Here is a 15,587-nt window from a genome sequence, read left to right on the forward strand (position 1 = left end):
TCCCTCCAGTGGTCAGCCGGTCAGCCAGCACACCTTTTTGTAACTAAGATGTGAGTAAACAGGTCTAGAAAATAATAACTTTCTTTTTTGCTCTGAACTTTTCTTTCTGTTCCATTATTGCTGAAAGATGTCCTAACTTCAGTCCTACTCCCCAAAAATGCCTCCAACACTCCCTCTTGCTATTTGAATGAACTCAGTGGAAAACGTCCAAATTCTGCCCTTTTTGGCCATTTTGAGACATCTGTTTTAAAAATGAGCTCTCCAACAACAAGGAAAATTTAATTCTTTTTAAAAAAATATGGGGATTTTATTATGTTTAATTCACTTGTTGTAAGATTCAAAAATGAATAAAGATTTATGAAAAAAAAAAATATGGGGACCATTGATTACTTACTCTAATGATCAGATGTCTTAAGCACATGCTTAGGTTATATTTGGGTTAGGGTGGGAAAAGCACAGTTACTTACCGTAACAGGTGTTATCCAGGGACAGCAGGCAGATATTCTTAACACATGGGTGACGTCACCGACGGAGCCCTCGGTACGGACCTTTTTAACTAGAAGTTTCTAGTTGGCCGCACCGCGCGTGCGCGAGTGCCTTCCCGCCCGACGGAGGAGTGCGTGGTCCCCAGTTAGGATAAGCCAGCTAAGAAGCCAACCCGGGGAGGTGGGTGGGACGTAAGAATATCTGCCTGCTGTCCCTGGATAACACCTGTTACGGTAAGTAACTGTGCTTTATCCCAGGACAAGCAGGCAGCATATTCTTAACACATGGGTGACCTCCAAGCTAACAAAGAGGGAGGTGGGATGGTTGGCCATTAGGAAAATAAATTTTGTAACACAGATTGGCCGAAGTGCCCATCCCGTCTGGAGAACGCATCCAGACAGTAGTGAGTAGTGAACGTGTGAACTGAGGACCAAGTGGCCGCCTTGCAGATTTCCTCGATGGGCGTGGAGCGGAGGAAAGCCACAGAAGCAGCCATAGCTCGGACTCTGTGGGCCGTGACAGTTCCTTCCAGTGAGAGACCGGCCCGAGCGTAGCAGAAAGCAATACAGGCAGCAAGCCAATTTGAAAGTGTCCGTTTGGAGACAGGACGACCCAAACGGTTGGGGTCGAAAGACAAAAAGAGCTGAGGGGCTGTTCGGTGAGCTCTGGTACGATCAAGATAGTAAGCAAGGGCACGCTTACAATCCAGCGTGTGCAACGCCTGTTCCCCAGGATGCGAATGAGGCTTAGGGAAGAAGACGGGCAGCACAATGGACTGGTTGAGGTGAAAAGCTGAGACCACCTTGGGAAGGAATTTAGGGTGGGTACGCAGAACAACCTTGTCATGGTGAAAAACAGTGAAAGGTGGGTCGGCAACCAGTGCATGCAGTTCGCTAACCCTCCTGGCAGAGGTGATGGCAATTAGGAAAAGCACCTTCCAGGTAAGAAGCCTGAGAGAAGTTGTGGCAAGAGGCTCAAACGGAGGTTTCATGAGAGCTGAGAGAACCACATTCAGGTCCCAGACGACAGGAGGAGGCTTGAGAGGCGGTTTGATGTTGAAGAGTCCTCTCATGAATCTGGAAACCAGAGGATGAGCCGTGAGAGGTTTTCCGAGAATAGGCTCATGAAACGCAGTGATGGCACTGAGGTGGACTCTGATGGAGGTAGTTTTGAGGCCAGCGTTGGACAGTGAGAGCAAATATTCCAAGACAGTTTCCACCGCTAAGGAGGTGGGTTCTTGATGATGCCGGAGACACCAGGATGAAAATCTGGTCCACTTCTGATGGTAACATTGGAGAGTGGCCGGTTTCCTGGAAGCGTCCAAAATGAGGCGGACCGGTTGAGATAGATTCTCCGGAGAGGTCAGCCCGAGAGAAACCAAGCTGTCAGGTGGAGCGAAGACAGATTGGGATGTAGCAGAGACTGATGCCGTTGCGTAAGTAGAGTAGGAAACACAGGAAGTAGAATGGGTTCCCTGGAGCTGAGCTGGAGCAGGAGTGAGAACCAGTGTTGGCGAGGCCACCGAGGTGCGATAAGAATCATGGTGGCGTGGTCTTTGCGGAGTTTGGACAAGGTCCGCAACATCAGAGGAAGTGGAGGGAAGGCATACAGGAACCGATCCCTCCAATCGAGCAGGAATGCATCCGGGGCCAGACGGTGAGGAGAGAAGAGTCTGGAGCAGAATTGGGGCAGCTGATGATTGTGAGGTGCTGCAAAGAGGTCCACCTGCGGAGTGCCCCATCGAGCAAAGACGGAGAGCAGAGTCGGAGGGTCCAACGTCCACTCGTGGGGTTGAAGGATGCGACTGAGATTGTCGGCCAGAGAGTTCTGTTCGCCCTGGATATAGACCGCCCTGAGAAAAAGATTGCGGTCCGTGGCCCAGGTCCAGATGCGCAGAGCCTCCACACAAAGGGGGCGAGATCCGGTGCCGCCTTGCTTGTTTATGTAGTACATGGCGACTTGATTGTCCGTGCAAAGGAGGAGGACTTGAGGGCAGAGGAGATGTTGGAAAGCCTTGAGGGCATAGAACATGGCTCTGAGTTCCAGGAAATTGATGTGATGACGACGCTCCTGTGGGGTCCAAAGTCCCTGGGTGCGTAGATCTCCTAGGTGAGCTCCCCACGCGTAGGGGGACGCATCTGTGGTGATGATCATAGAGTGGGGGGGCAGATGAAAAAGCAGACCCCTGGAAAGATTTGAGGAGTTCAACCACCATTGGAGAGATTGCTGAAGAGATGATGTCACAGAGATGGGATGAGAAAGAAGGTCCGTAGTCTGTGACCATTGGTTGGCGAGAGTCCACTGAGGCGTACGAAGGTGGAGGCGTGCCAGAGGAAGGACATGCACCGTCGAGGCCATGTGACCCAGTAGGACCATCATCTGTCGGGCAGGGATGGAGGGGTGCATGAGTACCTGACGGCAGAGATGGAGCAGGGTCCGCTGGCGATCGGAGGGGAGAAAGGCCCTCATTAGCGTGGTGTCCAGAACTGCTCCAATGAATTGAAGTCGCTGGGTGGGAAGCAAGTGCGACTTGGGGTAGTTGATCTCGAATCCCAGGAGGTGGAGGAGAGAGATGGTGTGATGAGTGGCTTGTAGCACGAGTTGAGATGAAGGTGCTTTCACCAACCAATCGTCCAAGTAGGGGAACACCTGGAGGTTGTGAGACCTGAGGAAGGCCGCTACCACAATAAGGCACTTGGTGAAGACCCTGGGTGAGGAAGCTAGTCCGAACGGTAGCACCTTGTACTGATAGTGGTGGTGCAGTACCTGGAACCGTAGGTAGCGGCGAGAATTCTGGTTGATGGAGATGTGAGTGTAGGCCTCTTTGAGGTCCAGGGAACATAGCCAGTCGTGTTGAGAAAGAAGAGGGTAAAGCGTGGCAAGGGAGAGCATTCTGAACTTCTCCTTGACTAGACACTTGTTGAGGTCCCTTAGATCGAGAATGGGACGGAGGTCTCCCGTCTTTTTGGGGACCAGGAAGTAGCGGGAGTAGAATCCCTGACCCCTTTGATCTGGAGGTACTTCTTCGATGGCATTGAGAAGGAGGAGGGATTGAACCTCCCTCAGGAGGAGGGGGGTTTGAGATGAGTTTGAAGCAGACTCTACGGGAAGGTTGTCCGGAGGTAGAGTCTGGAAGTTGAGAGAGTAGCCGTGGCGGATGATGTTGAGGACCCACTGGTCCGACGTAATGACTTCCCAACGGCTGGAGAAAATGGTGAGACGACCTCCGATGGGTTGTGGAAGAGGTAGCAAGGGTGGATGACTGGCTATGCCCTGGAGAGAAGAGTCAAAAGGGCTGAGTTTGTTTAGTAGGCTGAGAAGGCTTAGAGGGTTGAGTGGCCTGAGATCGAGCCTGAGCATGATGTTGCTGTTGACGGGGCCGCCGAGATTGCTGGGGGGGCGGGTTGAGTGGTCTGGCTGAGAATCTCCGTTGATAAGATGTTTGTGGCCGATAAGGTCGGGTAGGCGGTGCCTTCTTTTTCGGCTTGATCAGGGTGTCCCACCTGGTTTCATGGGCAGATAGTTTCTGGGTGGTGGAATCCAGTGACTCTCCAAAAAGCTCATCCCCGAGACAGGGGGCGTTGGCCAGACGATCCTGGTGGTTGATGTCCAGGTCGGAGACTCTGAGCCAGGCCAAGCGACGCATGGCTACGGCCATGGCAGAGGCCCGAGAGGTAAGCTCGAAGGAGTCGTATATCGAGCGGACCATATACTTGCGCATTTGGAGAAGGCTAGAGATGTGCTGTTGGAATAGCGGGACCTTGCGCTCAGGAAGGTACTTTTGGAGGGCAGACAGTTGTTGGACCAAATGTTTGAGATAGAAGGAAAAATGGAAGGAATAGTTGTTTGCCCTGTTTGCAAGCATGGCATTCTGGTAAAGCCTCTTGCCAAACTTGTCCATGGTTTTACCTTCTCTGCCAGGAGGGGTAGAGGCATAGACACTGGAGCCCTGAGTCTTTTTTAGGGTGGATTCAACCAGAAGGGACTCATGGGGCAATTGAGATTTGTCGAATCCAGGAATGGGAATGACACGGTAAAGGTTGTCCAGTTTACGGGGGGCTCCCGGTACCGTGAGGGGATTTTCCAAGTTTTTGTAGAACGTTTCCCGTAGAATGTCATGCACGGGAAGTTTGAGGAACTCCTTAGGAGGTTGCTCAAAGTCTAGAGCCTCTAGAAAGGCTTGAGACTTTTTTGAGTCCGATTCCAGAGGAAGGGATAGGGCAGCAGACATTTCTCTCAAAAATTTGGAAAATGAGGACTGCTCTGGTTTAGAGATGGCATCGGGTGCCGATGGTTCCTCATCAGATGAGGAGGGATCCTCCTCGGTACCGAGAGGAGTTTCCTCCCATAAGTCAGGGTCCCTGACTTCTGGTCGAGACACCGGGGTGGAGGGCGCGGTATGTCGAGTTTTGGACAAGGATTTTCCAGAGCGCACCGAAACGGTACCAGGGGAGGACGACCGGCGTCTATCTCGGTCCCGAGAAGAATGCCGTACCGCCTGGTGCCGAGGAGGATCCAATGTGGCATGAGAATGAACCACCGGATCGCCGGGAAGTTGTTGGGCCGAAAGGATCGGCATGGATGTGTTCACCGGTACCGAAGGGGTGGACACCGGGGGCTCGGTACGGGGCTCGGGCCGGTCTGGTACCGGAAGGAGCGGTGCCAGGATAGTGGGCAACAGTTGTTCAAGTTGTTTCTTCAACTGTTCTTGGAGTTGAGCCTTTAAGATGGCCGAGATACGGTCATCTAGGGGTGGCATCGGAACCGCTTTCTTTTTCTTCGGTTCCTTAGATGCCGCTCCACGCCCCGGCGATGAGGAGGCCGATGACGAGGCACTCACCGAGATCGGGGCGGAGCGTTTGCGGGACCGGTGCGATGCCGGTAGGGACGGTGTCGCCACCGTAGCCGGAGGGCGCTCGAGGGAAGAGGAAGGCTTCTTAGCCGGCTTACCTGGCGCCAGTGACGCCGATGCGGGGTCGGTCGGTGTCGAGGACGACGGTGCCGATTTCTGAGGTACCGCTGTTGAAGGTGAGGAGTCCATCGCCGACTCGGTGCCGAAGAGGAGAGTTTGCTGAATTCTTCGGTTTTTAAGGGTTCTTTTTTGAAGAGTAGCACAGCGGGTGCAGGAGTCCGCCCGATGCTCCGGACCCAGACACTGCAAACACCAATTGTGTGGGTCAGTGATGGAGATCGGGCGTGCACACCGCTGGCACTTCTTAAAACCGACCTGCGGGGGCATGAAGGGGAAGATAGCCTCCGCAAAATCGAAGCCCGAGGCCTGTATACTGGCAACAGGCCCCGCCGGGGCAAAAACAAAAGAAAAGGGAAAAAAAAGCAAAGTTTTTTTTTTTTTTTTTTGCAAATCAAAGAAAAATAAACCCGAAGGTAAAGGAAGAAAAAAGAAGGAAAAAAGCGCGAGCGGGAAGGCAAAAAAGTGGTTTCAACGGCCGTTGAAAAAACACACGCGTCTTCTTCGCTCCGCGGAAACGAAGAAACTGGGGACCACGCACTCCTCCGTCGGGCGGGAAGGCACTCGCGCACGCGCGGTGCGGCCAACTAGAAACTTCTAGTTAAAAAGGTCCGTACCGAGGGCTCCGTCGGTGACGTCACCCATGTGTTAAGAATATGCTGCCTGCTTGTCCTGGGATAAAATGTATTATATGGTCATAGGAATATTGATAATAGGGGGGTATCTATTTTTATTTCATGAGAATATATGATTGTATTTACAAGTGATTTCTGAAAATTGTTGTATTATTTATAATTCACTTGATGTAAGATTTAAAAATGAATAAAGATTAAAAAAAAAAAAATGAGCTCCCAAGTGAATAGATTAAATTAGAAATAAATCAAACCTTCATAGTGAAACTGTCAGGGAATATTCCTATCAGCCTTCTCATTCAGACTGTATTTTTCCCGTCATATCTTCCTACAATTCAGCAGAACAAAACTGAATTTTAAAAAGAAAGGACTAGATAATTAAAGTCTCCTATTTGTGTAGCCTGTGACTTGTGTCAACACTGAAAAGTTCTTCTCCTTCCCATAGCAATGTAGTGTACTAAAAGAACTCCAAAATGCTTCTGCTTAGATGATATTTATTTCCCGAGATAGTGCACACCAACTCTTTGTTGTCATGGTGAAGCGCTGTATGTTAAAAGCACTAACCTGTAACATACAGTAGCTTGCTGTCTGCACATCCCCTGTTCTGTCCACATAACTTGCCATCAGATCCACTCCATCCTTTGTCAGACCTGTCAACAGGATACCTTCCAGGTTGCCAGCATCCTTCATTTCATTGGTCAGCTTTTCAGTGTACCGATTCAGCTACAAAGATCCACATGAAGATTAGCTTGTCTTACATATCTATTCTTGATTTAGGATGGGGATGGGGACATGTAGACAGACCAAGTAGATCAGGAAGTGAAGGCCCAGAAACCCAAGTGTGATGTACGGCTTGCCCCATTTATCTAAAGCAGTACTGTCTGCTAACACTCACTTATCCTTCATTACTGAATATGGTTTAATATGTTCTATGATTTCTTGTGCAATTACAATTTTACAAAATTCCCCTCCCAAACCTGAAAAACCCTCTACAGGCTACAAGGTAAACAGTGATCAAGCAATGCCATATCTGGACCTCTCTAAGCATGCTATTATCTATCCTCTCCTGGAGGTACACCCAACCAGTTGGGTTTTCAGGATTAGCACAATGAGTATGCACAAGATATATTTGCATACAAAGGGTCTCAACATATGCAGATTTATTTCATGCACAATCTGCGTGGCAATTCTGAAAAGCAATCTCCCAAGATATAACTTCACCATTCTAAGGGCCCAATTCAAACATAGTCTGTTATTGAGAAAGATATGGGGGAAGCCACTGCTTGCCCTGTATCAGTAGCATGAAATATTGCTACTCCTTGGGTTTTGGCCAGGTACTAGTGTCCTGGATTGACCACCGTGAGAACGGGCTACTGGGCTTGATGGACCATTGATCTGACCCAGTAAGGCTATTCTTATGCTTCTTCAGACTGCCCTGGAAGAATCTTTCCTGACAAGTGCCCCTAAAAAATAAGTTCTCTGACCCTGAATAATGCCTTTACTTCTGGGGTCTCTGGCTGAGAAAATAAAACTTGGTAGCAGAGGACATTAACTCTAGAGACATGACTTAAACATTGTCATTACTGATCAGCACTTTTATAAGCAGGAAGATTTACAGGTATGTATATTTTTACTTCCACTGCATATCAGTTTGAGTAATTTCAGCTTTTACTATAAATTTAGATAGCAACATCTATCCAAAAAGTTCTGGATTATAGCTTTGTAGGAAGAGGACTACTATTACTTCTATTTATCACTTATATAGCGCTGAAAGGCGTACACTGCACTGTACATTTTGACATTTATTTTTTTTTTCTGATTTATAATTTTTATTCATTTTCAAATTTTACATAAAGTGTACAAAATATTAAAATACAATTAATGAATACACAATATCACTTTTATATCTAATACATCATATTCTAAATATATTTTTATCCCCTCTCCCTCCCCCCACCCTTCTAGTACTTTCCAATCATACATTACATATTATATATCATATTATATCATATTGTGTAAAAATTATTTTCACTACCCTCCCCTTCATGTGTGTCACAAAGAAGATATTGAAAAGAAGAAAAGAAGAAGAGAAATCCTACTATTTATTCATTACAATATTTTGTCAATGGCCCCCATATTTTTATAAATTTAGTATATGTCCCTCTTTGTATTGCTATTGCTCTTTCCATTTTGAATATATGACATATTGTATTCCACCAAAATGTATAATTTAGGTTACTATAATTCTTCCAATTGTTGGTTATATGCTGAATGGCAACCCCTGTCATGACTAGTAAAAGCTTGTTATTTTCTGGTGAAATTTGACTTTTTTTTCTCATCATCATTCCAAATAACACTGTATCATATGATATTGCTATATGATTTTCCATCAATTTATTAATTTGTGGCCAAATTGCATTCCAAAAACTTTTAATGTAGGGACAATGATACAGTAAATGATCCAACGTCCCAGGTTCCAGACCACAGTGCCAGCATCTATTAGACCTGGAATTATCTAATTTTTGCAAACGTGTAGGGGTCCAAAAAGCTCTATGTAATAAAAAGAACCAAGTTTGTCTCATAGATGCTGACACTGTACATCTCATTCTCCAAGACCAAATTAGTGGCCATTGAGATGCAGTAATTTTATGCTTAATCTCAATGCTCCAAATGTCTCTTAGTCCATTTTTTGGTTTTTTATTCAAATATCCAGATATTAATTTATACCACAATGCGGCTTGATGCCCTAGGAAGTCTGCTTGAAAACATAAGAACTTTAAACTATATTGATTATTCAATGTTTTCCATTCAGGGAACCCAACCTGAATGGCCTGCTTCAATTGCAACCATTTAAAACTTTGTGTTTTACTAAGACCAAATCTATGTTGCAATTGTGAAAATTCCAGCAGTTTACCTTCTGAAATAACATCATCTAGAGATCTAATGCCTGCAATAATCCAGTTCTTCCAAAGGATTTGAGCTCCGCCAATTTTGATCTTGGAGTTTATCCATAGAGATTGATTAGTTGATTTGTTTATTGGGATAGGTGTTAATTTACTTATAAACCTCAACGTTTTCCAAGTATCCATTAATATTTTATTTTCTCTGTATCTTCTAGGTATGTTAATACTTGGAAGATGAACTAAATTTAGGGGAAACATAAGGCGCCATTCCAAATACAACCAATCTGGTGCATTATCTATAAGTTCTGGGAGGATCCAATACATACCCTGACGTAGAATATAGGCTTGATGGTACCTATAAAAATTTGGAAAATTTACCCCTCCCTCCTTAATTGATTTTTGCAAAGTTACTAAAGCTATTCTAGGTGTTTTACCAAGCCAAAGAAATTTTGTTAAAATGCTGTTAAGCTTTTTATAAAAGGACCTCTGAAAATAAATAGGTATCATACTCATTTGGTAACAAACTACAGGCAACATCATCATTTTAATAGTTTGAACTCTCCCCCACCAAGAAATATGTAAAGGGTTCCATTGCTCGCACAACTCCGTAACTTTTTTTAATACAAATTTTTCATTCTCTTTTACGGTATCTTCAATTGTATTTTTAACTTGAATGCCAAGATATTTAAATCCTTCTTCTTTCCATATGAACGGAAAAGCGTCAATTAATCCTTTTACACAATGAACATTTAAAGGTATAATTTCAGATTTATTCCAATTAATTTTATAACCTGAAAATTTGCCAAACATATCAATTAATTCCAATAGAGAAGATAAGGCAGATTCTGGATTCCTCAAATAAAGTAAAATATCATCCGCATAAGCCGAAATTTTATATTCCATATCAGAATATGGAATACCCTGTATCCCTCTTGCTTGCTGTATTGCTAACAATAAGGGTTCTAATACAACATTTTGACATTTATAGACGATCCCTGCTAGGAAGAGCTTACAATCTAACTTGGACAGACAGACATAGGGTTGGAGATGTAGAACCCAAGGTGAGAGGAGTTAGGAGTCAAAAGCATTCTCATAGAGGTGGGCTTTTAACTGGCCTTGAACACTGCCAGAGATGGAGCCCCCTGTTGGGATTCGGGCAGCTTGTTCCAAGCATATGGTGCAACAAGGTAGAAGGGATGGAGTCTGGAGTTGGCAGTTGAAGAGAAGGGCACAGATAGGAGGGATTTTTACCAGCTGAGCAGAGCTCACGGGGAGGATCATAGGGAGAGATAAGTGAAGAGAGATAGTTAGGGGCAGCTGAGTGAGTGCATTTGTAGGTCAGTAAGAGGAGTTTGAATTATATGTGGAAACTGATGGAAAGCCATCGAAGTGACTTTAGGAGAGGGATAACATGAGTAAAGCGGCTTTCCCAGAATATGAGTTGTGCAGCCGAATTCTGGATGGATTGGAGGGAGTGAGATGGCTGTGGAAGGCCTGAGAGTAGCGAGTTGCAGTAGTGATGAGGGCATGGCTAAGTGTTTTGGTAGTGTGCTCAGAGAGGAAGGGTCGGATTTTAGTTATATTATAGAGGAAGCAGTGGCAGGTTTTAGCGATATGTTGTATCTGGGCAGTGAAGAAGAGAAAGGAGTCAAATATGACCCTGAGATTACGAGCAGACAAAACAGGAAGGATGAGAGTGTTGTCCAAAGAGACAGAGAACGAGGGAAGTGGAGAGGTGGGATTAGGCAGGAAGATGAGCAACTCTGTTTTAGCCATATTCAATTTTAGATGGCAGCGAGACATCCAGGTGGCAATATCAGACAGGCAGGCTGAGACTCTGGTCTGGGTTTCAGTAGAGATATATGGCGCACAGAGGTAGATCTGGGAGTCATCAGCTTAGAGGCGATACTGGAAGCTGTAGAAGTACATAGCTAAATGTACAGTGCAATGCAATGCCTCACTAATACAAGCTATTCAATATCGCCCCCCTTATTTACGGTGCTGATTTTTATGACATTGACGTTAAGATCGTCTGCTTGCACCTGTCCTTCTTCACTAGCCACTGCATCAGTCCATCATAATCATGGAATTATTCGGTGAGAGTAGCTAACTAAATTGCCCCCAGTTAGGGTGCAAATAAAAACTATAGCAGTTCAGCATGCCATGACTAAAAACACAGGAGGCTCAACTGAAAAACAAAGACAGAAAAAAGAAAATCTCTGGAAAGCTGCCAGTGAAGACTCATGATGCCAAGATCCCAGCCCTGGTTCTGACTGAGCAGGAAGAAAAGGTAGAAAGGGGCAACTCTCAGGCCCCAAACTCTCCAAGACAAGAAGACAAATAAAAAACTAAATAATGTAACATTTAAAAAGAAGAAACTAAAAAGGAATACCTGCATAAAACCTTTGGATTCTCATTTGAATGTGAAAAGAAGGGAACCCTAAAGCTCGCTCTTATTAATCAATTGCTTACAAAAGAGACACATTTTATTAGCCATTATTTCAGGCATGATCTTTCACCCTTTTCAGAGAAGCAGAGTTGAAATTTTATGTCAAGAGTACAGGGACAGGGCTAGAGAGATTGTTTCTGGGTGTGAAAAAGGTAACGGGACAGATGTATTGAACACTTTGGCCAATGACACAAAAACTGCTGTAGGTGATAAGTATTTTTGAAGACCAGGCAGGCTAACTGTGCCCAATTAGATTTTAACCAAGATCCATTTAGTGGGAGAGTTTTTTCTATGTCCTCAGTGCCATAAGCAAAGTTTGTGCATTTATCACTGATCATTGCTTGATCCCTTTCCCTTCTCATCCTGCTTAGCAAGGAGGATCAGCTCCATGTTTCTTTCTAGATATGCTAGCCTTAAGTAAAGGAAAAAGGGGATAACACAGATGAAAACAGAACAATGTTCCCTTGGATCTCTGTAAAACTATCTCTAACAGCTGCATTAGTTCTGAAGAAAACTGACTTGAGGTTGGATCCACATAGTAATTCATGCAAAAATGCAGCTGTACTTGAGCATTGCAGAGGGGCCACATGTGCTCTTGAAAGCTTATGTACAATACAGAGCTAATTTCAACAGTTTGAATCTTTTTGGGATCTTACCTGGGTATCATTGAGGAACATACAGGCGAATGCCACACGGTCCCGAACTGCTACCTTGCTCTCATACTGAAGAAAAGATGATAAATAAACGTTAGCCGCATTGTTTGATATGAATAAAATGAAAGTACAAATCAGGAAAGCATCTTTCTGCAGTGTGCTCACGAGAATGGATCGAGTACCCTATGGTTCAGCATACCATCCCTACTGCACTGGAAATACAGGTTATTAATTGGAGCATATCCTGAAAACATCATCAGAAAATGATAGTACACACATGCCTGGACTGTCTCCTTCATAACTCTGTATAGTGCTGCTTACAACTTGTAGCGCTCTAGATAAAAGTAATAAGACTGCTTGATTTCTAATTACTGGTAGTTTTTTAATCTCTTAGGGTTTTGAAACCAAAGAATTTTCTAGGAGGGGATATTTTATGATTTCTTTTGCTTAGGAATAATTGTTGGGTATAAGGGAGGGGGGATATTTGATGTGAGTTAGAATTTTATGATATATTAAGTGATGTTAAACTATGAAATGATTATATTTTATGTTACACTTATTGTGAGTTTTTTTTTGTTTTTGTTTTCCAAATTCTTTATTCATTTTTTCATCTTACATCAAGTACACAATATTACATCATTTAAAACTTTTACACATCATTTGATTTTCTTTCTATTGTCATCGTAAATACATAAATGAATAAAGATTAATAATAAAAAAAAAACATCTCTTAGGGTTTCTGTGGGACCCAATTACTGATTTTTTAAAAATCTGTTAGAGTTTCTTTGGGACTTTGTCCGCATGACCTAATAGCACCTGTCGGTCAGCACCTTCCTGCCACCAGTACAAAACAGTCTATCATTAACCTGTTTCATAAGGACATGGCCAATAGGTGGCAGTGCAGGATACGTGTGTGAGAAAATGGGGCGGCTAGCACCTGAAGCAGGAACTTGACTCCAAGCCACAAGGAAAAACTGAATCAGTCTTGGATTTCTAACTACTATTTCAACATTATTTCTATACCGAAAGAAAAACTCCTGGCATGCTTTAAAACCAAAGCTAATAAATCAGGACTGACATACTTCTTCCTCTCTGCAAACAACTGCAGCTCCCATAGCCCCACTCCCATGACTTGATCAAAAAGCAACAGTAGGTTTCCCCGGACATGTCCTCCTTTTTAACAACAGTCAGGCATCTGGGCGGTTTTGGTGATTTTTCACCATTTGTCTGGGTTTTCATCAGTTGTAGAGAAATAGGCTGGGCTCTTGTGATGCTCTCTTTAATGGGTCAGCGGCAGCCTGGCCCTGATTCTCATAGGCTACCTGCCGCTAACTCTAAGCTTCCCCTCTGCTGCGTTCCATCCCCCTCTGGCAATTTCCTGTTTTTCTGCAGTAAAGAGGCGGGTTCTGTATTAGTGGCAGGCAGCCTGTAAGAATCGCTGCCAGCTGCAGCTGACCCTTTTGATGAGCAAGAGGAGAGTTTTTAGGAAGGAGAGATGCTGGGCATGGGATAAAGAAGGGGGCTATGGAAAAAGGGAGAGACAGTAATGGGGTGGAAGGGAGGGAGAGATGCTGCTTGGAGAGGGAGAAAATGTTGGACATGGGGAGGGAGAAATATTGAATAACATGGTAGAGGGGGGGAAGGGAGAGATGGTATGTGGAGGAGAGAGGGAGAAATATTGCATAAGATGGTGGAGGGGAGGGAGACATGGTGCATGGGGAATGAGGGATAAATTGGATAAGATGGTGGAAGGGAGAGATGGATGGTGCATGGAGGAAAAGGAAACGGATTGGGACTTATATATTGTCTTTTTGTAGTTTTACAACCACACTCAAAGCGGTTTACATACACGTACTTCAGGCATTTTCCCTATCTGTCTCAATGGGCTCACAGACCATCTAATGTACCTGGGGCAGTGGAGGATTAAGTGACTTGCCCAGTCTCACAGGGTGCTGAGGCTGTAGCTCTAACAAAATATTCAATAAGGTGATAGAGGGGAGGAAGGGGGAGATGATGCCTGGAGGGTGTAGAAAGAGAGATGTTGGACCCAGGGTACAAGACAGGGACAGAAAGAGATGTTGGACATGGGAGTGAATGAGAGGAAGGAAGAGATACATAGGAGATGGAGAGGAGAGAACAAGGAATATGGATCCAGAAGCAGAAGGGAGTGATGCCAGACAATAGGAGTGAGGGAAGAGAGGAATAATGTTGGACCATTGGAGACAGCGCCGGAGGGAAGAAATAAGGCACAGGGAGATAAAATGCTATGAGGATGGGGAAGAGAGAAAGAAGCAGCAGATGCTGGGCTAGAAGAGATTCAGAATCAGTACTTGGAAAAGTGCCTTCTTACCCTTGTATCCGATGACAGAGCTGGTCAGTTCCCAGACTGAGTCCAACTCCAGGCAGACATGCAGTCACACACAGAAGTTGCACTGTTAACTATCTTTTCTTCTTTCCTGCTGAAGTCACACTACGAGGAGGAGAGAGTGAACAACTGCTCCCTTCTATCATGTCTGCCTAGCAGTATAGAATCATTGCTCATGAACCACAAGGTTATCTGCAGCCTCCCATGGTTCCCAAGAGCAATCAGTTCTCTTGGAAGGCACAGGAGGAGGAATCAGGCTCCTCTGGTGGGGAAAGGGAGAGAGAGTGAACAGCACAGCTGTTAGCTGTGTGGAAGGCAGGGCAAGGTGACTGTGCACTGTGTGTTGGGGGTGGGATAAGGGAGTGGTGGAGGTGGGACAATGTGTTCACTTTTTTGTCTTTCTAAATATGATAATCCTAAGCAAGAGATGTTTTCAGATGGCTTTCCCAGTATGAGCAGAGAGGCTGCAAGAGATGACTGAAGGGACACGTATCAGTATCTTGGTAGTTTTCCATAGAATGTTTAAAGCTGTAAGAAAACCAGACCCTGTTTGTCTTTCTTTCTTTGAAAATAGTACAAGGACATTTATGTTTGAAAAGATATGTTCTTAACTTGTTGTGAAGTGAATTCAATTGTTTTTATAAGCCGTATTTACAAACAGCTTTAGATTAGGGGCTTTTCTGACCTTTTGGACTCCAGTCTTGAGATAGAAAAAATGCTGATGTGTTTAAAGTTTCATGTGACCTGTGTCCATATATGGTTTGGACACAGGTCTATATATGCTGACACATGCTGACAACACTGATTCATTTAGAATAATATAAAAGGGATGTAAAGCTCACAATAAAGTGGACATGTTTTGGAGATCATTTCTTGCCTCTACAATATGTCCCCAGGTGCACCTGTTTTCCAAATGGCAGAGAAAGTATGGAGCAGGAATTGGGACCTAATCCTTTTCAGTTGGGGGCTCGTCCGGGATGGGCAGAGGATATCACCAGTATTTTGTGAGTATTTCTGAATTTTTTCTGTTCTTTAATACTCACTGGGTATTGGTGACCTGTACCCACCCCTTTATTTTAAGTTCAAGCTTTGGGTTCTATTATGGAGTTTTTTGGGAAAAATCTCGGGGT

The 15,587-nt window shown here is 44.6% G+C and overlaps 1 protein-coding gene across 2 annotated transcripts in view; it reads right to left on the reverse strand.

The window, feature by feature from the left end:
- MIOS (meiosis regulator for oocyte development) overlaps positions 1-15,587 on the reverse strand; it is a 66,840-nt gene that overhangs the window by 19,481 nt on the left and 31,772 nt on the right. For both annotated transcript variants that reach the window (XM_033931027.1, XM_033931026.1), the window contains exons 6-7: positions 12,096-12,161; positions 6,652-6,810 (exon numbers count right to left, since the gene is read on the reverse strand). In XM_033931027.1, the coding sequence (XP_033786918.1) occupies positions 6,652-6,810; positions 12,096-12,161 (225 nt within the window). The remainder of the gene's footprint in view (positions 1-6,651; positions 6,811-12,095; positions 12,162-15,587) is intronic.

Source organism: Geotrypetes seraphini, chromosome 2 (genome assembly GCF_902459505.1).
Source record: "Geotrypetes seraphini chromosome 2, aGeoSer1.1, whole genome shotgun sequence".
In the NCBI taxonomy this organism is placed as follows: domain Eukaryota; kingdom Metazoa; phylum Chordata; class Amphibia; order Gymnophiona; family Dermophiidae; genus Geotrypetes; species Geotrypetes seraphini.